Genomic DNA, 22,043 nt, shown 5'->3' with positions numbered 1-22,043 from the left:
TTTATAACAAACGGTTCCAAACGCTTTTCAAAGACCAACTCGACCGATCCAAGGCAACGTGTTTGTTTAACCCCAGTGTAGTTAACTTGGCAAGTAATGCGTGTCACTACACGTTCTCTGCTGCATTTAGAGAACATTTTTATAGGAGTGGGGAGTTAAACGAAACCAGCATAACAATAAACACAACGAGTGATAACACAGCTTTATAGTTCAGTACGGAAAAGTTCATCAACGCGGAAAAAAACCTACACGTGACGTCACTACACGTTCTCATACTCAAAAGTTTATTCACAAATACACAGAAGCATCACATCACGCGAGACATAGTTATGCAATAAACTATAAGTAGTCATACATCAAGAACACGGTTATTGAGCAAGTAACACATTTTTTAATTGAATGTTTGTTCGGGAGAACTAAAAGTTTGCAGATTAATTTGAACATTATTAAAGGCAGTATTGGTAATTACTCAAAATAATTATTAGCACAAACCTTACTTGGTAACGAGTAATGCGGAGAGGTTGGTAGTATAAAACATTGTGAGAAACGGCTCCCTCTGAAGTGGAGGAGTTTTCGGGAAAGAAGTAATTTTCCACAACTTTAATTTCGAGACCTCAGATTTAGATCTTGAGGTCTCGAAATCAAGCATCTGAAAGCACACAACTCCGCGTGACAAGGGTGTTTTTTCTTTCATTATTATCTCGCAACTTCGACGACCAATATTGAGCTCAAATTTGCACAGGTTTGTTATTGTATTGCATATGTTGAGATACAGCAACTGAGAAGACTGGTCTTTGACAATTACTAATAGTGTCATTTTCTCTTGTTCATCTAAATGAACTTTCAAACATTAGGGCCTTTTCACACGAGACAACCTTTGCAAACAACTTGGAGGCGACCACTTTGGTAGCACATCAGTATTTTTCAAAACAATGTCTTTACGATCGCCAAGATAAAAATTGTAGTGCCTTTTATTTTATTAATTTTGAGATTGCCTGGAACTAGTTGCCTGTAAAATTGACTCGTGCGAGATGGCGATAATGTAAGACTCTCTTTTGTATAAATACACGTTAAACAGATGATTTGTAATAAATATATTGCAAGTTACGAATAAGCAGATAACCAAAGTATAAAAATCATTGGTCTTTTTTTTTTTTAGCAAGGCAGTTTAAATAAAAGATATTGTGATAAACATATTTAGTATTCCTCGTGTTCTTCAAGTTCGCCGTCCTCCACGGAGTCGACCCCAACCTCCTCGTAGTCCTTCTCCAGGGCAGCCAGATCCTCACGAGCCTCAGAGAACTCACCCTCCTCCATACCCTCTCCTACGTACCAGTGGACGAAGGCACGCTTGGCGTACATCAGATCAAACTTGTGATCCAGACGAGCCCAGGCCTCAGCGATGGCGGTGGTGTTGCTCAGCATGCAGACGGCACGCTGCACCTTGGCCAGATCACCACCGGGCACCACGGTAGGTGGCTGGTAGTTGATGCCCACCTTGAAGCCAGTTGGACACCAGTCGACGAACTGGATGGTACGCTTGGTCTTGATGGTTGCGATGGCAGCGTTGACATCCTTGGGGACGACATCACCACGGTATAGGAGGCAGCAAGCCATGTACTTGCCGTGACGGGGATCGCACTTCACCATCTGGTTGGCCGGCTCGAAGCAGGCATTGGTGATCTCTGCAACGGTCAGCTGCTCATGGTAGGCCTTCTCAGCAGAGATGACTGGTGCGTAGGTGGCAAGGGGGAAGTGAATACGTGGGTAGGGCACCAAGTTGGTCTGGAACTCTGTCAAGTCGACGTTGAGGGCACCATCAAATCTCAAAGAAGCTGTGATCGACGAGACGATCTGACCAATCAAACGATTTAAGTTGGTGTAGGTCGGTCTATCAATGTCGAGGTTGCGTCGACAGATGTCGTAGATCGCCTCGTTGTCGACCATGAAGGCACAGTCGGAGTGCTCAAGAGTAGTGTGAGTGGTCAACACAGAGTTGTAAGGCTCTACTACCGCTGTGGAGACCTGTGGAGCAGGGTAGACAGCAAACTCCAGCTTGGACTTCTTCCCGTAGTCGACAGAGAGACGCTCCATCAGTAAGGCCGTGAAGCCTGACCCGGTGCCTCCACCGAAGCTATGGAAGATGAGGAAACCTTGAAGACCCGTGCACTGGTCAGCCTGAAGAAAAAAAAACATGAAAAATAAAAGACAACTTGTTTATTACCACAATGCGTGCTTCAGGCCTGAAGTCTTTTGAGTGAAAATTACCTCTTTCTCACAATGTTTCATACTATCAACAGCTATTCATCACTCATTACCAAGTAAGTTTCTATGCTAACCATTATTTTGAGTAATTATAAATAGTATCCAGTGCCTTTTAGCAGAAAATAATGATTAACAATTTCCTGCTTAGCAGAATTGCAGCTGTGTAAAATTGGAACATGGTGTACTCACCGTTTTTCTGATTCTATCTAGCACGGTATCGATGAGCTCCTTGCCGACGGTGTAGTGACCTCTGGCGTAGTTGTTGGCGGCATCCTCTTTGCCTGTGATCAGCTGCTCGGGGTGGAAGAGCTGGCGGTACTTGCCAGTTCGAACCTCATCTGCAGTGCGGTGGTTAAACAAATACAATAGTATTTTTTGTTTATATACTTTAAGGCCCTTTCGAAAACCAGTTGTTGGCTCGGACTCTGTCCGATGAATCCCCGTAAATTAAAGCATCCAAATTACAGAGCAAGCCATTAATCCCAAACCATTGTTTCAAAAATGCCCTAGTAGTATAAATCGCCAGCAGACTATCTCCCATTACGGCCCCATTAGTTCCATTTCCGGAATTACAAACAAAATAAATGACTTTTTCCTGCAACATCAATAAGCCATTTTGAGGACAAAATACAATTGCACTATTGGGTTTTTGGTATGTCTGTAAGCTAGGGCTTGTGCATCCATATTACAAAGAGCACACTTTTGGCAGTTTTAGCCATATTATCTCAAAAAGGTTACCGTCAGTTTCTCTCGTTGATGATGAAGCAATTGTGGGGACCAGTTTATTAGATAGGTCGGGATCCGGATACTGGTTAAAAGCCTTCCTGCACAATTTTGATTTATTCTACGACCACAGGTAGAGAAATGGTGAGTGGTGACTGTGGATGTTGTTAAGTGTTTCAAATCAGCTGATGTTATCATAAACAATCTTGGTGTGCCATTTTGGGAGCTCACAATGATTTGTCATGCAATTTTACTCAATGGCGATCAAGAGGGTCAGTAAGTTTTAGCCTTTGCTATAGGGTCAGAATTGACCCGGATTCCTATTCCAGGGGGCGTTGGGGGGGGGGGGTTCTGGGTCAGGCTGACCCTAGTCTTTTGTCAAGGCCTTTGTGGCTTGGACAGCCTCGTAGAGCCGCGATCCCAAAGCGACTGAAAGGGGAGACCACGCACAGAGTGGCGATAGCCACGATGGTCTTTTACATCTTTTGAAAAGGGGGATTGCAACTCGGGTGTTGCACAGAGTCAGTTTGACCCACTTGGGTTCATTTTAACACATACTCCGGGTCATACTGACCCAGAAATAGTTCAGACTCAACGGGACTCACAATCCAGGTCAACTGACCAGGGTGTTTTTACCACTTGGTAGCGGTGACCATTTTACGAATATTTGTCCTCGACTCACCGATCACAGTGGGCTCCAAGTCGACGAAGACGGCCCGGGGAATATGCTTCCCTGCCCCGGTCTCTAGGAAGAAGGTACTGAAAGCTTCATCGTGGGGACCGATCACCTTATCCGATGGGATGTATCCATCGGGCTGGATGCCGTGCTCAAGACAGTACAGCTCCCAGCAGGCATTGCCCATCTGACACCCGGCCTGGCCGACATGAACTGAGATACATTCACGCTGAAAAGAGCAAAATAGTTCAATTTATTTCCACTAAATCATTTGAAATAACAAAATATAACATTGCAGAGAGAAAAATTAATAGATCAAGCGGGGGAGGTCTCCTCAAAGCAAGATTGTTGGATGGAGACCCCCCCAAATGTGTGTATGTCACATACGTATACATGAGAAAGAACAATGCAAAGCATGGACTGAAATAATCGAAGGCACACAAACTAGTTACACTGGTTTTAAGAGCTATGTCACAACAGGGAATTTACATGCATTCAATTCTATAGGCAATCTTCTTGAAGAAAAGCCGTTCACATTCCAATGTTCACCTAATTTTTCTTGCGGATCGTAGACCAATGTTCGAAAAAAGACCCAGTGCTGCCTAAAGGGGTCCTGGCACACTGTAGTTGGTTGCCTCCAAGATGCTCGCAAAAGTTTCCTCGTGTGATGACAAAGGCCCTAATAAACTGAAATTTACCCAGTTTTACCCCACTGCATGTACTTTTTGTTTTTAATAAGTCTGGGAGATTGCGTCAACTCAAACCCAACACTAATCGTCATCGTCTCTCCTTCTTACCCAGTGCAATTTCTTGTTTTAACAACAATTTTATTAGATAACTTGCTTCGTACTTCCCAATCCATGTCTCCTACGGCCTCTCCCTCGTTCCCATGTATTGTCTTCCCACCCCTCCCACACCCTTCCTTCTCTCTTTTTTCCACCCCCTTTCCTTTCCAAGTCATCCTGAGTTTAGTTTCTGTTTTTATGTACATTTTAATTCCGTTGTACTTTAAAACTATTTATTTGTGCAATGTGATATTTTTATTATATTTTTGCTGTTTTAATGTCTAACGGTTCATGTATGTTTTGCGCTATTTTTAATAACTGCATTTTAATGTGCAAATCGGGAAAGTGATTTTCATGCTGGGCATGACGGAAAAAAAATCTAATCTATAACCTGATCTAATCTGCCTTCAGTACCCGAACCTCACCACCGCCTGATGTAGTCAAAATAGAGAACAAAAAAAACATGCTCTTTTTAAGAACACAAAAGTTTACCCCCCCTATCTCTCTCTGCCCGAAATTCTGCCACTCTTCAGACGAGTCCAAACTCAATAGACGTTTACTGAGAATCCGTATTGCCTATATACTAGTCCGGTGGCTTGCAAATTTTCGGCTAAATCGAGACACGCTGGATTAAATAACCGAGTTTGACACAGTTTAAATGGTCTCATAGAAACATTCAAGAACATAAACATATTATGTAATATAGGCTGCTAATTTTGGTGCTAACTGCATCTGAAAAAAATTGCCTTAGCATCAGCGTATTCACAAGTAAACAAGAAAATTATAGGCGGCCATTTTGCGCGTTCGCCATGGATTTGCATTGTGACTTCATCTATTTGTATCCAATTATGCACCGGCCGCGGAAGGTTGGCACGTTTTTGGGTGTCGATCATCAGCAGCGCTAAGAAATAGAATTAACACAATAAGCACACAAACGGCTGCTTAGAAGTCTGTGAAATTATTTAGGCCCTGGGGTCGATTTCACAAAGAGTTACGATAGTCCTAACTTAAGACTAGTCCTAGGAGATGTACACACTGCATGGATAGTCCTAAGTTAGGACGAGTAACTGGTCCGAACTCGAGATAAGACTAGTCCTAACTCTTTGTGAAATCCACCCCGTGCCGTGACATTTGGGAGTCTTGCATGACATCTGGGATGCCGTGTGCGCCTTGACGAAAGACTAATTATTTAGCATGAGCAGACGAGGAACTATGCGAACGATGCAGGGAGCACTGCGTCATCATCGGTCTTTATGAATGATGGGAGGGTCTTGGGGGGGGGGGTACCGAGTACTCTCTGAGTCATATGGTATTCTGTTACCAATGTGAACATGTGCTCATTGCTCAGAGATGAATGATTTACTACAGCTGAACTGACAATGTTGGATTGAATGTTAATGTTCAGCTGTTAGGGGCGGGTTCAGGTTGATCACCCGGATCCGTCGACCCCCAACCCCCCATAAAAAGAAATTATTTACAAGTATAACAAAATAAAATAAATGAATGAATAGGTAGATATAATACTATAACAAAAACATATGAATGCACAGTTTTATACACATGATAAAATATAGATAAATAAATTAATAAAGACAATAAAACAAGCAATTCAAAAAAACAATGTCAAAACGATAAATAAAAAAAAAATCATTGATTTACAAAATAAGTAAGGAAATTGATGGTAAGACACTGCTCTAGAATTGCAAGGGTCGTGGGTTTGAATCCCACCAGAGTAACATGCCTGTGATATTTTTTCGCATGACTCGGGAAAGTACCGAGTATACAGTGCTAACACACATCGGTGTATGGGTAAAAACCAAAATTAATATTCTTTATCCCCGATGCAAATTTTAACATCTATTAGAACTAGATGATGAAAAGAAGGGCGAACATAAATAATTACGATTATCCATTATTTGTGCCGAAGTCGCAAATACTTTGCACAATTTATTGTTAATAGTCTCGTAAATATTTACGTCAACATTCACGTTTTCGGCCGTGTTGCAAACTGTATGTAAACATTATACGCAAAATTAATGATTTGTGCCCAAATCACAAACATTAACGTAAATATTTGCGATTTGGGGCGCAAGTCGTGAATTTATTTACGTATATTCAGTCGATTACCCTTCTCTCTAAATGTCAAAGAGTGAAAAAACACCACTCTTTACATTTCGAGCTGAGTCCTTCATCTCTTCAAAAAGAGTGGTGACACTCTGTTTCACTCTATAGGACAGAGTGAAAAATCACTCAAAAAGATGCAAACTTCAATCTAAAAGAGTTGTCCCTCATAATATGGCTCTTCAAAGAGTGGTTTTTCACTCTTTTACATTTAGAGAGTCCAAAGCCACAGTTTATAATACTTTTCCTTTTGAAATCCCATTTCCTAATGTAGTGCCCTTGATCCGTCCTGAACTCAAGATCAAAACGAGGTGTTGGAGGGGGGGGGGGGGTTAACATAATGGGTTTATTGGAAGATAACTGAAATAATATCCGAGTTGTACTTTTTTTATGTTGTTGCGGAAATGTGCGTCACTTCTGTAGAAGATTTCCATAAATACATATACACGAAGTATTTTCGTATTTAATAACAAGGAAGCAATTGTCTATAATAATAATAATAAAAAGGGTTAGTCATCTGTAAAACATCTGTGTGTTAATGGATTTATAAATAAACTGCAATTATTTAAGAACTGACTGATTGAAATAGGACGGTATTGACTCCAGACTGCCCTGATGACTTTACCGTGTATTAAACTGGGTCATCTTAAATACGCACATGGCGGCTGGGATTTGAGAAGAGTTTACGGTTGAAATTGGGACACTTGGAAGGGGTTTAGAAAATGACTTACGGCAGTGGACACTATTGGTAACTACTCAAAATAATTATTAGCATAGAACCTCACTTGGTAACGAGTAATGGGGAGAGGTTGGTAGTATAAAACATTGTGAGAAACGGCTCCATCAGAAGTACCATAGTTTTCGAGAAAGAAGTAATTTTCCACAAATTTGATTTCGAGACCTCAAGTTTAGAATTTGAGGTCTCGAAATTAAGCACACAACTTCGTGTGACAAGGGTGCTTTTTTCTTTCATTTATCTCGCAACTTGAGCTGAAATTTTCACAGGTTGGTTATTTTATGCTTATGTTGAGATACAGCAAGTGAGAAGACTGGATTTTGACAATTACCAATAGTGTCCAGTGTCTATAAAGGGCACTGTGGACACTATAGCTGGTAATTACTTAAAATATATCTTAGCATGAAAACTGACTTGGTAACAAGCAAATGGTGAGCTGTTGACAGTATAAAACTTTGTGAGAAACAGCTCCCTCTGAAGTAACGTATAGTTTTGTTCTGAAAAAGGTAATTTCTCATCACTAAAATATTTGAATCTGAGGAAGCGGACTTTTTTTTTTTTTTTTTTTTACTATTATATGGTGCCAAGAGCCCATTAAACAGTACTACTCCATGTTCAAATTTAGCCTTATTATTTTATTTCTTTCTTTATGATCTATAGGTTACTTTCATTGTCTCTGAATTTTCTGGATGGGAATCGTCCATCTATACCCTACAAGACTTACATACCATGCGTGCTCGGTTGTTACGAACCATAAGGTTGAAATAAAAACAGAGTATATGTTTTTAACTTGCCGCGCTGTCTTGCTCAAAACCTTTGTCTCCGTTCCGCTATGGAAAACGAAAGTAAACAAGTGAAGGTCAGGTTATCAAAGGAAAACGTTGCCTTGGATCGGTCGAGTTGGTCTTTGACAAGCGTTTGTAACCGTTTTTTTATGAAATGCATGTGGGTAGAAAGATGTTGTAAAAGTAGAATGCAATGATCCAAGGCAACGTGTTCCTTTAAAACTGATTTATAAAAATATTTGGACAAAGCAATGTCTACAGGCCACCATTTAATATGTAGGCCTACAGGCCGGGAAAGAATTCTAACTTAACAAAAACTTGTATGCCTAGAACTTGAAAGAGAATTTTTTTGGGGGAAATTATTAAAATGCTTTACTTTTTGAGAAAACAGTAAAACAATATCAATTCTCGATAGAGAGAATTACGGATTTATTTTAAACACATGTCATGACACGGCGAAACGTGCGGAAACAAGGGTGGGTTTTCCCGTTATTTTCGGCGACTCCGATGACCGATTGAGCCTAAATTTTCACAGGTTTGTTATTTGTTATATATAAGTTGTGATACACGAGGTGTGGGCCTTGGAAAGGATCCAATGGCTTTAAGTCAACGCACAATACTTCGGGAAAAGGTTAACATTTCCCGATGTAAACAAATTACTTAGTGAGCAAGGTTCCTATAAATAACGAATTCTTGTCAAGGTTCTGTTGATAAATAGAGACCAGACAAAAGAAGAACTTAAGCGAGTCACAGGGAAGTAGCTCGCCCGGCTTCACAACGAGAAGCCCCCGTGCAGCCAACCTGGTGAAGACTTCCTTATTTGGTCAGTGGCTAGCATTGCGCTTTTGTGTCCCAAGAACTTGGAAGCATAAACATCAACAAAAATCCCCTATTTGACAAAAGAAACTGACATAAAAAGGAGACTTTGTTATTACTGAAAACCCCCGTATCCAGGGTGCGTGGATCTTTACCCAAATTTGGTGAAATATTTGGTAGCAGACATGGTCATAAGTTCTCACTCTTGTCTGCAACGGCTTGGACCTAGCATGGCATACCTCAAGTCGGTTGTAACAGGGTGTCGCGGACAGATTGTATGTCACGACAGACATGGCTCAAGACATATTTATATTAATAATTGGATAATGCTCAAAGGTATTTCTCTGTTTGTAAGCTAAATATAAATATTTAAGTTTGTGTTTAGGATTATTATAGAGTGGAGTGGGGTGTAGTGGGACGTGGATTCTTTTGGCGATTGGTTTTTAATAAGTGAGGAATTTCAATTAAGTTTCTTTTGGCGTGTTATTTATGGATCATTGCGAAGTGCGAATCTAGGCTATTTGGCGGTTTGTTTTGATGTCAATTTTTTTCCTTGAAGTGGATTTGCTAAATTGTAGCCGAATTTAATTCCACCATCACACTGGTCATTAAAGGCAGTGGACACTATTGGTAATTACTCAAGAAAATACTTATTAGCATAAAACCTTACTTGGTAACGAGTAATGAGGAGCTGTTGATAGTATAAAACATTGTGAGAAACGGCTCCCTCTGAAGTAACGTAGTTTTCGAGAAAGAAGTAATTTTCCACGAATTTGATTTCGAGACTTCAGAACTAGATTTTGAAATCAAGCATCTGAAAGCACACAACTTCGTATGACAAGGGTGTTTTTTTTCTTTCATTGTTATCTCGCAACTTCGACGACCAATTGAGCTCAAATTTTCCCATGTTTGTTATTTTGTGCATATATTGAGATACACCAAGTAAGAAGACTGGTCTTTGACAATTACCACTAGTGTCCAGTGTCTTTAAAGGTGTACAGGATTGTTAGAGCTGACAATTAATCGCAGATGGCGTTTTATTTGATTAACCATTATAAACATAGAAACCTATAAACAAAATTGGGCTTAATCCGGTATGCGAGCCAGGAGAAAGTACTGAAAAACCATTCACTATTTTTTTCCTTAATTTCTTTTTTTCAAGTACGGTTCTGTCAAAGATGACCTCATTTCCAATCCAGTGATGAGCCTCCCTTTTTATTGAAAATAAATACATTTTTACACAAAACCTACAAAATATGAAGTCAGTCATACTGGAAAACTTCCCCTGAAATCTGTTTGAGAAATGAAGTAAACAATAAATTTTTGAGCATGCGATTCAAAAACCTGGGTTGGTCCATTTCTGGGTTGAGCTGACCCAGAACCTGGTTAAATAAAAAAGAAGTTCATCATGGATCTTGCGTCAGTTTGACTCCATTTCTGGGTCAGTTTGACACAGATTCTGGGTCACACTGACCCCGGAAGTGGGTCAGGAACAACTGGGCCATGAATCCGGGTCATTTCTGACCCGGAGATTGCAGAGTGTAGATTTAGATTCAAAGTTTGTTTTACAATGAAATAAACTAACGTGGGCATCGGAACAAGTGTAGTCAGACACAGTCTGGTCAGACAAGAGAGATGAACAATTAAACAACCACAGAATAATCACAGAATGGGAAACATATCAAGAGTCATGCAGACCAAGGAAAATAATATGAGCTGAATAATACCAGCATCGAAGATGGCATGGGTGACCAGGGTAAAGGGAAGACCAGGCCCAATTTCATAGAGCTGCTCAGCACGAAAATTTGCTTAGCATGAAATTTCTTCCTTGATAAAAACAGGAATACCAACCAAATATCCATTTGTTGCTTATTCCTTGTTTCTGGTGTTCAGCTGTTGTTTGCTTATCCTGAAAATCACGTGGAAATTCGGTTGATGATCCTGTTTTTATCAAGGCAAACATTTCATGCTAAGCAAATTTGTGTGCTTAGCAGCTCTATAAAATTGGCCCAATTTCATAAAACGAGGGTTGATGGTAATTGCCACAGGCTCGGGCAAATTACGCAACAATAGAAAATAACTACACTGATGTAAACGGTGTTAATGAAATTCAGCTCACCATTTTTTGAGAATTCTTAGCAGCTACACTTGAAGTTACAGACAGTGAAGATCAGCTGATTGATGATACACTGGTTCAGTATTCCTCTACACCACGCCACTAACCCTCGTGCTCAGCTGTATCAATGCTCAGAGAGTACGAAGCAATGAGGCATCGCCAAAACATCCAAGTCTTTTTTTATATAGATGCCTGCATGAGATGACATCTGGTGACGTCACGGTCACGGCATCTTCCAGTCACCTTCTCTCAAGCAACACGGTCTAGCCTTTTGGCGGCGTGGTCTCCTGTTCCAGTCGCTGTTGGATCGCAGCTCTCCACGAATGCCTTGACAAGAGGCTAAACAGGGCCCAGATGTTAGCTTGTATCCGAACTGGCGACTAGAGCTACGGCTACGATTGTTGCTAAGGGGGTTACTAAGGACGTCCTATACTTTAACGCACGTCGAAGCAGCGAGCTAGCCATAGCCGCAGCCGTAGCTGTGAATTCAGACACGGCTTTTTTAATTTTATTGCTAGCCTCTTTTCAAGAAGGAGTTTCATTGTGGAGGCAGACAGTGAAGACCAATGCCGTATCTGAACAGCGTCTAAAGCTACGACTTTGCAAATGGCGTCGCTAGGGATGTCCTATACTTAAACGCTGAGATCTAGCCATCTAGTCATAGCCGTAGCCACAAATTCGGACACGGCTTATTATATTGCTAGCCTCTTTTCAAGTAGGAGAATCATTGTGGAGGCAGGCAGTGAAGACTAAAACCTTATCCGAATTGGCGTCTACGGCTACGGCCACGACTGTTGCGAAGGGGGTTGCTCAGGGACTTCCTATACATCATCAACGCATGATGACGCAGCGATCTAGACATAGCCGTAGCTGTAGCCGCAAAATCGGACACGGCCTTATTATGTTGCTAGTCTCATAGAAGAGGAATCATTGTGTAGGCAGGCAGTGAAGACTAATACTTATACATTTTCTGGACTAGTCCCCAGACGTCGTTATGATAAGTAGGTATAATAAATCTGTGATAGAGATTCGTTTGACAACGTTGTCAGCTCAATGTTTATGGTGTCCCCTCACAATTATAGACGTCTTTATTGCGCAATCTCTCTCTCCATATTGGACAACTCTGGGAAGCCGTGAATGCAAAGCATGAACAGATAGCCAACTCTGACATTATCTGAGAGCTTCCAAAAAGAGAGATCCCAACAGCGTATCTTCGTAGATTGAGCATTGAGGATGCTATCGTATTCACTCAACAAATCGTGGGATGGAGTTTATCAAAATGGAAAGCTGAGATAAGGATTTATTGGCCATTAGAGTTAAGGGGTCATTACGAAGTATGATCGATTTGATTTGAGTACTGACAGGAATTAGGAAGGGGGTGCCTGGTTAATTTAGGGTGCGTTCGTTTAGCTTCCCTGGGTCTACACCGCGGTGCTCACCCGGGTGAGCCCCTGACAATCGAACGATCACACTCGCCCTCTCGTGGTGACGACATGCACCTCAGGTCACCCCCAAGTGACCCACTCCACAAGCAGGGCACTAGGGGCTGACCCGGGTGAGCCCCGTCAAAGGTATTCGAACGTACCGGGGCAGACCAGGGTTGACCCAGGGAAGCTCTAAACGAACGCACCCACTACCGTAACTGTTGCCGTTGGCTAAGGGTATACATACATGGTAGTGGGGTGTCGTGGCCGAGTGGATAAAAGAGCACCGGACTCAAGCTCTGGTGCTTCTGTTCAGCAGAGTGTGGGTTCGGATCGAGGTATTGACACTTGTGTCCCTGAGCAAGACACTTAACTATAATTGCTTCTCTCCACCCAGGGGTAAATGGGTACCTGTGAGGGCAGAGATGGTTCTTGTGATTGGTTTAGCCATGTAGTGCATCTAATTGTCGCACAGGCTGTATACTCCCCGGGGAGCTGAGATGGTTTAAGGAATGATTTGAGGCCCAGTGACCAGGGGTAATAATGTCGGAAGCGCTTTGAGAAACCCCGTGAAAAAGCGCTATATAAAAACCGTGTATTATTATTATTATGGTATATTAGCGTCGTGGCTGAGCAGTTTAGTGAAAGCTCGTTGTCAGTGAGTCGGAGGTTGGGCACTAGACTGGCCCCCTGTCTCTATACCCAAAAGGATATAAAGACAGGCACTGGTCTAGACTTGTCCCCTGTCTCTACCCAAATGGAATAAGACAGGCACCGGTCTTACAGGCCCAAATATTTCATTGGATACAATGATCTCATTGGATTTTTTGTTCTAGGACGAACGTGTGCAGATAATTACCCATGTTCGTCCTGGAAAAAAAAAACGCCACGCACTGGGGAAGACCTAGGGGAGCTAAACGAACGCACCCACTGTGTTATGATTGGTAACGGTTACGAGGCAATGCAGCCAATATCGTTCCTCATGATACTCTGTTGTCTCAAGGATTCAAAAATGTTTTCTGAGAAATTACAGCTGTATTTTAGACGGAAATATTTGACAGAATGATTAATAAAGTTTTTAAAAAAGCTTTTAGGTTGACAAATGTCGTCAAGTAATTTGCTCTACAACTGAGAACCTTACACCGATTTATTATACAATAAGAGGGGAGGAGCAGTTTGTCATCTGGTAAAAAATGTCAGATTGGCAAAAAAAAAAAAAAATAATAATAATAATCATAGAAGAAGGAAAATGTTTACAATGTCACTTGACCATTCTTTCAGGATTTATTTTGTAACCATTCCATGTAATATAATTTTTTTTTTACCCATATACACCGATGTGTGTAGCACTGTATACTCAGTACTTTCCCGAGTCCTGTGATTTTTTTTTTTTATTCCTTATCCCCGATGCAAATTTAACATCTATTCATTCCATGTAAGTATCCAAACCCGAAGACGTCAAAACTATTTGAATGTACCGAGGGGAAGACCGGGGTCGACCCGGGGAAGCTAATCGAACGCTCCCTATGCACATCTACCATGAACTATTTGTAGAAAAGAATGAGGCTGGCTACAGCCCTACGGTGGAAAAAATCAACCCCTCACCAACTACAGTGAACATTTCCTTAAAGGCACTGGACACTATTGGTAATTGTCAAAGACTAGCCTTCACAGTTGGTGTATCTCAACATATGCATAAAATAACAAACCTGTGAAAATTTGAGCTCGATCGGTCGTCGAAGTTGCGAGATATTAATGAAAGAAAAAAAACTCCATTGTCACCTGAAGTTGTGTGCTTTCTGATGCTTGATTTCGAGACCTCAAATTCTAAACTTGAGGTCTCGAAATCAAATTCGTGGAAAATTACTTCTTTCTCGAAAACTACCTCACTTCAGAGGGAGCTGTTTCTCACAATATTTTATACTATAAACCTCTCCCCGTTACTCGTTTAAACCAAGAAAGGTTTTATGATGACAATTATTTTGAGTAATTACCAATAGTGTCCACTGCCTTTAAAAAGGTGCTTGAATGTCCTGGGAAACGCCATGGATTTACATGTTTATGCACATCGCATACTGCATTGCAATATTGCGGCAATGCACTCTTGAGTCATTCACAGGAAAACATACCCGTGACCGTTGGCCTTCAACTAATGAATCGAAAACCGGTTAAAATTCTTCATGATTGAAATTGTCTCTCCAGGCATGGACAACATCGCATATCGTTGAGGTAATTCTAACAACGTCTAGCATTCTCGAAACAGACGGGCTGGGCTTAGTTTTTTTAAAGTTGTTCTATAGCAAAAGATGGCGCATTTGATACGGGCTATCGATATTATCAAAACCAGCTCTTTAGCAAATCATCCGGGTCAGCCCCCAGTGCCCTGCTTGTGGAGTGGGTCTCTTGGGGTGACCTGAGGTGTGCATGCTGTCACCACGAGAGGGCGAGTGTGATCGTTCGATTAGCTCTTGTCAGGGGCTCACCCGCCAAGTCAGCACTGCGGGGTTCGACCCAGGGAAGCTAAACGAACGCACCCATATTATGCGGACAAATTTACGTACTCGTACAGCGCCCTCACATGGTGTCTACTCAAAAATCACCCGCGCTATTATAATTTTAACGGGAATTTTAACAAATACAGAAAAAAGGCAGAGCCCGATCTTTTGAGTTAGTTCAATATTACGTTCAATTGGGTAGTCAGGGTGTATGACCAAAGATGACCACATCTTTGAGGGGGGGGGGGGGGGTCACCAGACGCATTTTTTTAAATTCCGAACTAAGTTATTCTACTCCTTCAAACAACTAGTTCAAACAAACGCAAGGAAATTTGTGTAAGCTGTTCTTTTATAGATTTAATTTTATCGTTAACACTATTATAAAATCCTTTTATATTAGAGCAAATATTGCAAAACATAAGGAATATTACGAGGATATATATTAGAAATTATAAATGTTCATTTTTATTAACTGTCAAATTAAAGTCTGCATGTAATGAGAACTTTGACAACAAAAAAGGCTGTAAAATGTGTTTATAGTCATTGGAAATTCGGATCAAAAAAGCTGCTCTGAACAATCTTATTTCACTTTACATTCGCGCGGAAGTCTTCAGATTTGTTGGTTTTATTTTGGTCTGCTTAAAACGGCAGCCTCGAACTACAAACTCGAACTGCAACCCCGAAAAGCTCTTCAACATGAAACTATGTAGAACAAAATTATTTAGTAGTTAGAGTGTGTTAAATGCACTGGACACCTTTGTTAATTACTTCAAATTATTGTAAGCATAAAAACGTACTTGGTAATGAGCAATGGAGAGCCGTTGATAGTATGAAACATTGTGAGAAACGGCTCCCTCTGAAGTAATGTAGTTTTTGAGAAAGATGTAATTTCTCACTCAAAATATCAAAAGGCTTCAGGCATGAAAGCCTATGTTTTAGGCAACTCAAAGCACACAAATTAGTGTGCAACATGGGTGTGCAACATGGGTGTTTTTTCTCGTACTGTTCTCTTGCAACTTCGATGACAAATCGATTTTCACAGACTTGTTATAATATGCATATGTTTGGATACACCAAGCAAGTAAATGCCTACTGGTCTTTGACAACTACAAATTTGTGCCCAGTGCCTTTAAAGCATGATGGATATGGTTAGCTTGCTCGGTGACGTCACTGCGCTGACGTCACGATTAGTACTCCTCTCCATCATCTTCATCGCCCTCTTCGGTCTCGGTGCCGACCTCCTCGTAGTCTTTCTCTAAAGCCGCTAGATCCTCACGTGCCTCGGTGAACTCACCCTCCTCCATACCCTCTCCTACGTACCAGTGGACGAAGGCACGCTTGGCGTACATCAGATCAAACTTGTGATCCAGACGAGCCCAGGCCTCGGCGATGGCGGTGGTGTTGCTCAGCATGCAGACGGCGCGCTTCATTTCGGCCAGATCACCACCGGGCACCACGGTAGGTGGCTGGTAGTTGATGCCCACCTTGAAGCCAGTTGGACACCAGTCGACGAACTGGATGGTACGCTTGGTCTTGATGGTTGCGATGGCAGCGTTGACATCCTTGGGGACGACATCACCACGGTACAGGAGGCAGCAAGCCATGTACTTGCCGTGACGGGGGTTGCATTTGACCATCTGATTGACGGGCTCGAAGCAGGCATTAGTGATCTCAGAAACAGACATCTGCTCATGGTGGGCCTTCTCTACAGAGATGATGGGTGCATACGTCACAAGAGGAAAGTGGATCCTCGGGTAAGGCACCAAATTGGTCTGAAACTCAGTCAGATCGACGTTGAGGGCGCCGTCGAAGCGCAATGACGCGGTGATCGAGGAGACGATCTGGCTGATTAGACGGTTGAGATTTGCATACGACGGCTGTTCCACGTCCAAGTTGCGACGGCAGATCTCGTAGATTGCCTCGTTGTCGACCATGAAAGCGCAGTCGGTATGCTCAAGGGTGGTGTGAGTGGTCAGCACGGAGTTGTAAGGCTCCACGACGGCTGTGGAGACCTGTGGAGCTGGGTAGATGGCAAACTCCAGCTTGGACTTCTTGCCGTAGTCGACAGAGAGACGCTCCATCAGTAAGGCCGTGAAGCCAGAGCCGGTGCCTCCACCGAAGCTATGGAAGATGAGGAAACCTTGAAGACCCGTACATCTTTCGGACTGCAACAGAAATACACGATCTGAATTAATTTCTTTTCTTCTAAGGGTTGTTCCCAAAATGTTCTTTTCCCGCCCGTTCGTCCCAACGAAACAAAGTCTTGTCACGGCGGCGGACCAGGGCCCAATTTCATAGAGCTGCTAAGCACAAACATTAGCTTAGCATGAAATTTCTTCCTTGATAAAAACAGGATTACCAACCAAATTTCCATGTGATTTTCAGGATAAGCAAACAAAAGCTGAATACCAGTAACAAGCACTATGCAACAAATTGAAATTTGGCTGGTAATCCTGTTTTTTATCTTGGAAGAATTTGTATGCTTAGCAAATGTTTGTGCTTAGCAGCTCTATGAAATTGGGCCCAGGTTGTGTCTATGTGGAGTCGTAAAAAATCTTCTGATAGCGCCCTCTTTTGGATCATATCATCCTCCTTCAGCCCATGGTAATAACATGGAAATAATATATACAAGAAGACTGCAATTAGGCTTGACTCCATTTTGCTTACCAGTTTACCGATCCTGTCCAGCACAAGATCAATCTGCTCCTTGCCGACGGTGTAGTGACCCCTGGCGTAGTTGTTGGCGGCATCCTCCTTGCCGCAGATCATCTGCTCGGGGTGGAAGAGCTGGCGGTAGGGCCCACTCTTGATCTCATCTGAAGGCGGAATATAAGACAACTCGACCTGTGAACTTTGAACCATCTTTATTTCTTTTTCCCCTCCAGTTTCTTTAAAGGTTGGGAAGTGTAGCCTTTCATCACGGCATGTTGTGGCTGAGCGGTCAAGTTGGACACATGATCTGGTGTTGTCAGCAGTTTGTGAGTTCGAATCCCAGTCATCACACAAACTGTTGCCGTTGACACGGCACCACGATGAATATAGTGCATTCTGCTCTACAAGCCAGGGTCCTATGATACCCCATGCCTACCCTTTAAAGGCAGTGGACACTATTGGTAATTGTCAAAGACTAGCCTTCACAGTTGGTGTATCTCTATATATGCATAAAATTACTAACCTGTGAAAATTTGAGCTCAATCGGTCATCAAAGTTGCGAGATAATAATGAAAGAAGAAAACACCCTTGGCACACGAAGTTGTGTGCATTTCGATGGTTGATTTCGAGACCTCAAGTTCTAAATCTGAGGTCTCGAAATCAAATTTGTGGAAAATTACTTCTTTCTCGAAAACTATGGCACTTCAGAGGGAGCTGTTTCTCACAATGTTTTATACCATCAGCCTCTCCCCATTACTCGTTACCAAGAAAGGTTTTACGCTAATAATTATTTTGAGTAATTGCCAATAGTGTCCACTGCCTTTAAAGTGGCAACCATGTTTAAACCCCCATGAGCAGGTTAAACCCCATTAATCCCTCTAATGCAAAAGAGTGAAAAAGCACTCTTTGAAGAGCCATATGAGGGACAACTCTTTTTCGAGTGGTCTTCCACTCTTTTAGTTTGAAGTATGCATCTTTTTGAGTGATTTTTCACTCTGTCCTGGAATAAAACCATTCTAAAAGAGTGAAATAACCACTACTCTTTTTAAAGAGCCATTTTGACGGACAACTCGAAATGTAAAGAGTGTCGTTTTTCACTCTTTTACATTTTAGAGAGTATAGTATGTTTGCATGGTGAACCTTTAATTATCATAATACCGTCTCTGTCAAATACTTTTGATGAAGTGTAAGGTCCGATGACGTCATGCTGAAATAGTGGAGTTACCCACCCAAACCCTAGTCCATCTACGTACCAATGACACTGGGCTCCAGATCTACAAACACAGCCCTGGGCACGTGCTTGCCGGCATTGGTCTCACTGAAGAAGGTGTTGAAGGGGTCCGACTCGCCCCCAACGGTGGTGTCGCTGGGCATCTGACCATCAGGCTGGATGCCGTGCTCAAGGCAGTACAGCTCCCAGCAGGCATTGCCCATCTGGACTCCGGCCTGGCCGATGTGGATTGAAATTATTTCTCGCTGCAAACAAATGGAAGAATAATCACTGTTTTGGGCGAAAGTTTTTAGATTAATAAAACTGATTTATGTGTAATGCCATTGTCTCAATTTGTTTTAACTGTCTTTTGTAAATCCTCGTTCTGGTTCAAGTGAGATCAGAGAAGTTTGCAACCAGAGCTTATTTTTATCCAGAAGCCCAGCTTGTCTAAATTATAGTTTTTGTAGTAAGCTACTTTTTTTTAGTAATTATCTACTAATTGGTGCTTTGATATTCGGCTCTTTGAAATTGGGCCATGGTCGTATTAATTTTGTAAGCAATTACAATACCTAAGCAGAATAATCGTGTTAAGTCGCGTTAAATCTAACGAAAACCTTATTTTATTTTTGACTTTTACTGCGCTTCATAACCCGTATCAAAGTTCAGTTTCCTGTGTCAACTGGAAAGCAGGAAACGATGGTAAAACAAACTCGAGTTCTATTAAATTTCGGAAGTGGCTTTTTAGCAGGTGGCGTATCTTGTCCAGGAAATTGGTTTAACTCCATGTTATGTTGTTCTTTGTGGATACATTTAAAAAACAAGATGGTATTTAACTATTGTGATGAGCTATTCGGTGTCAACAACATGAAGTTCGAAACTAAAAGTTCGAAACTAAAAGTTCGAGAGTGTCTAACTGTAATTGGCCTTTAACTGAAGTACAATCCAGTTTTGGTGCCATTCATCCCAAGAAAATATTAAAATCTTTAATTTTGAAACAATGCTGTGAGTGTGAATACTTTTGTTCGAAACCAATCTTCACGCGGCCTTCGGGCCAAAACAATTTAGGCTTAAAAACACCAGACATTTTGTGTAGTTTTCTCAATAGGGGGGGGGGGGGGTTCCTGTGATTTTTCACAGACCAGATTTGTTCCTTTAAAACTTCAACTTAAATTTATAGGCATGTTAGGAATCATATTCAAGCACTCATAACTAACGACTGACATGAGAAATGTTGTACCGACCCTTTTTAACAGTCAAGTCCCGTTAAGCGCGTACACTTTGATACCAATATTGACGAACAGTAGGTTAGTCTCTTTAAACCAGACAACTTTAGTCACAAAAGCCTAACTGTTATTAACAATGGTGTACCATCCTTTATAGGTAAAGTATTTTTAAACAAGAAAAGCAGAATTCACACATGTTAGGCCTGGTGTTGTAGTCCCCTACCATCACTGTACCGGGAAGGCTCTTTCAAACCAGACAACTTAAAACTCGACACAAACATGTTGTTCCAGCCCTTTGCGGCAAGTCTCTTTAAAACTGGAAACTTAAATTCAAGTTCAAATTAAAGTTCCTGCACCCGAATCCCCTTACGGTGCTGTAACAATGCTGTACCATCCATTTACAGTTAGTAAAATAAACTATGGTGTACAATCCATTTATTTCAAATAGCTAAGACTGCTCCAAAACGGATGGTTAGAACAAACATATGGGGATTACCCAATCCTCCCAGGCAGCCAAATATTGATAAAGAAATTAGCCATTGATATTGTAAGGAAAAGACAATATTATATGCCTAGGTTTAACTTAGAATAAAATGTCAACCTACCCGGACATATTAGCAGTAACTAAATATTGGTTCGGTGACCTTATTATTTTGTCAGAAAATGAACAGCTTAGTTATGTCTATTTAGCCAAATATGCTATAGTTTTCAATTTTAATTATCATTTAAAAAGCAAAAGTTCTCTATTTTTGTGTATGCCAAGTTTTAATCAACTTCATGCACTGTATTATTTTTGTCCATAGGACCGTAGAAATTGCAACAAAGTTATACATAATTTGTCTTACCATTTTTCTTGAGGTTGTCTTGAAGAATCTTGAAGATAAAGTGTTTCTTTGATGTCTTCTTTAGCCAGGGGCAAGGGTTGGCAAAGAAGTGTTCCTCAACTGTAGCTTAGCCGGGAGTAAAAGGAATACGAGAAAAGCATATCCTGTACAAAAGCAGTCAGGGTGTGGGCTCGATCACCTCAACGGCTATTGTATGTATGACTTCTTAAAAAAAAAAAAAACTACGGAGCTCTGGAAGTGTCATACAATGGATAGTTTTTTCCATTTTTTTCCCAAAACGGTTTATTAAAAAGAACTCTAATCGCAGTCAAAGCTGAATTGCCCATGGTTGGCAATTACAACAGCAACTAAGAGTAACAAGCAAGTATACAATTAGAACAAAGATGACGACGTCGCTAAAGATGACGATTTGAAAATGTTGTCTCACCTGTTCTCGACATTTTAAGGATGTTACCATCCTAAGATGTATACCTCTGAAAGTCAACATAATTTCGGGATGTCGACAACCTGAGATAACTACTATCGGGGTGTCGACATCCTATGTCGACATGAGAAAATGTTATGCAGTATATCACGGCACTTCCAAGACTCCGTACCAAACATTAATAATATCGGGGTGACTTCAAGAGCGAATTGTGCGCGGTCGTAACTCAGGTTATCATGCAATAGCCGTCTGGTGGAAAGGAAACCAAAACTTTCCCGAAGCCACACTGCAACCAAATCATTATGCAAATTTATTCAGGGGGGAGAGACAGGAAACCATGACGTCACAAAGTGTTTCCATAAATTATGTTGTCAGTACAGGAAGTGACAAATTTTTATTAAACGATTGCGTGAAAAACTCTGTAACAAGCTGTTTCTAAAAATTAATTACACTAATTACAGAATTACAGATGATTCTAACGAACTATTTAAAGAAACTAATATCAAGATAAGTTCAAAATGAGCAGTATCGTTCCAACGTATCGTTATCAACGTTTAAAAGAGATTTAGAGATCGCCAAAGCGGTTCTGAACAAGCGTGGATTCGCGTCCCAGGCGACCTACGTAAACGGGTTGAGGAGGCAAACGGTGAAGGGCTACGTGGCCAGTCTACTAATATTTCACAACGATCATGTGCTAAAAGGAAGGAATTAATTTAGACTAGCCAAATTTAGACGCCGGTTCAA

At 41.4% G+C, this 22,043-nt stretch overlaps 2 protein-coding genes across 2 annotated transcripts; both read right to left on the bottom strand.

Moving 5' to 3' along the window:
- Window positions 1-1,145: 1,145 nt before the first annotated feature.
- On the bottom strand, window positions 1,146-11,182 carry LOC117296271 (tubulin alpha-1 chain-like). The gene is made up of 4 exons (XM_033779113.1): window positions 11,027-11,182; window positions 3,671-3,893; window positions 2,455-2,603; window positions 1,146-2,178 (listed from the first exon to the last, which is right to left on the bottom strand). Exons 1-4 carry the CDS (start codon window positions 11,027-11,029, stop codon window positions 1,198-1,200), a joined length of 1,356 nt encoding a protein of 451 aa, XP_033635004.1. The 5' UTR covers window positions 11,030-11,182; the 3' UTR covers window positions 1,146-1,197.
- A 4,822-nt stretch (window positions 11,183-16,004) lies between these two features.
- LOC117296272 (tubulin alpha-1C chain-like) lies at window positions 16,005-21,011 on the bottom strand. The gene is made up of 4 exons (XM_033779115.1): window positions 20,876-21,011; window positions 18,848-19,070; window positions 17,610-17,758; window positions 16,005-17,107 (listed from the first exon to the last, which is right to left on the bottom strand). The coding sequence occupies exons 1-4, from the start codon at window positions 20,876-20,878 to the stop codon at window positions 16,130-16,132; spliced, it is 1,353 nt and encodes a 450-aa protein (XP_033635006.1). The 5' UTR covers window positions 20,879-21,011; the 3' UTR covers window positions 16,005-16,129.
- Between the last annotated feature and the right edge of the window lie 1,032 nt (window positions 21,012-22,043).

Source organism: Asterias rubens, chromosome 11, assembly GCF_902459465.1.
Source record: "Asterias rubens chromosome 11, eAstRub1.3, whole genome shotgun sequence".
In the NCBI taxonomy this organism is placed as follows: Eukaryota; Metazoa; Echinodermata; class Asteroidea; order Forcipulatida; family Asteriidae; genus Asterias; species Asterias rubens.
Note: the sequence above shows the minus strand (reverse complement) of the source record. Positions and strands in the feature narration are given on the sequence as shown.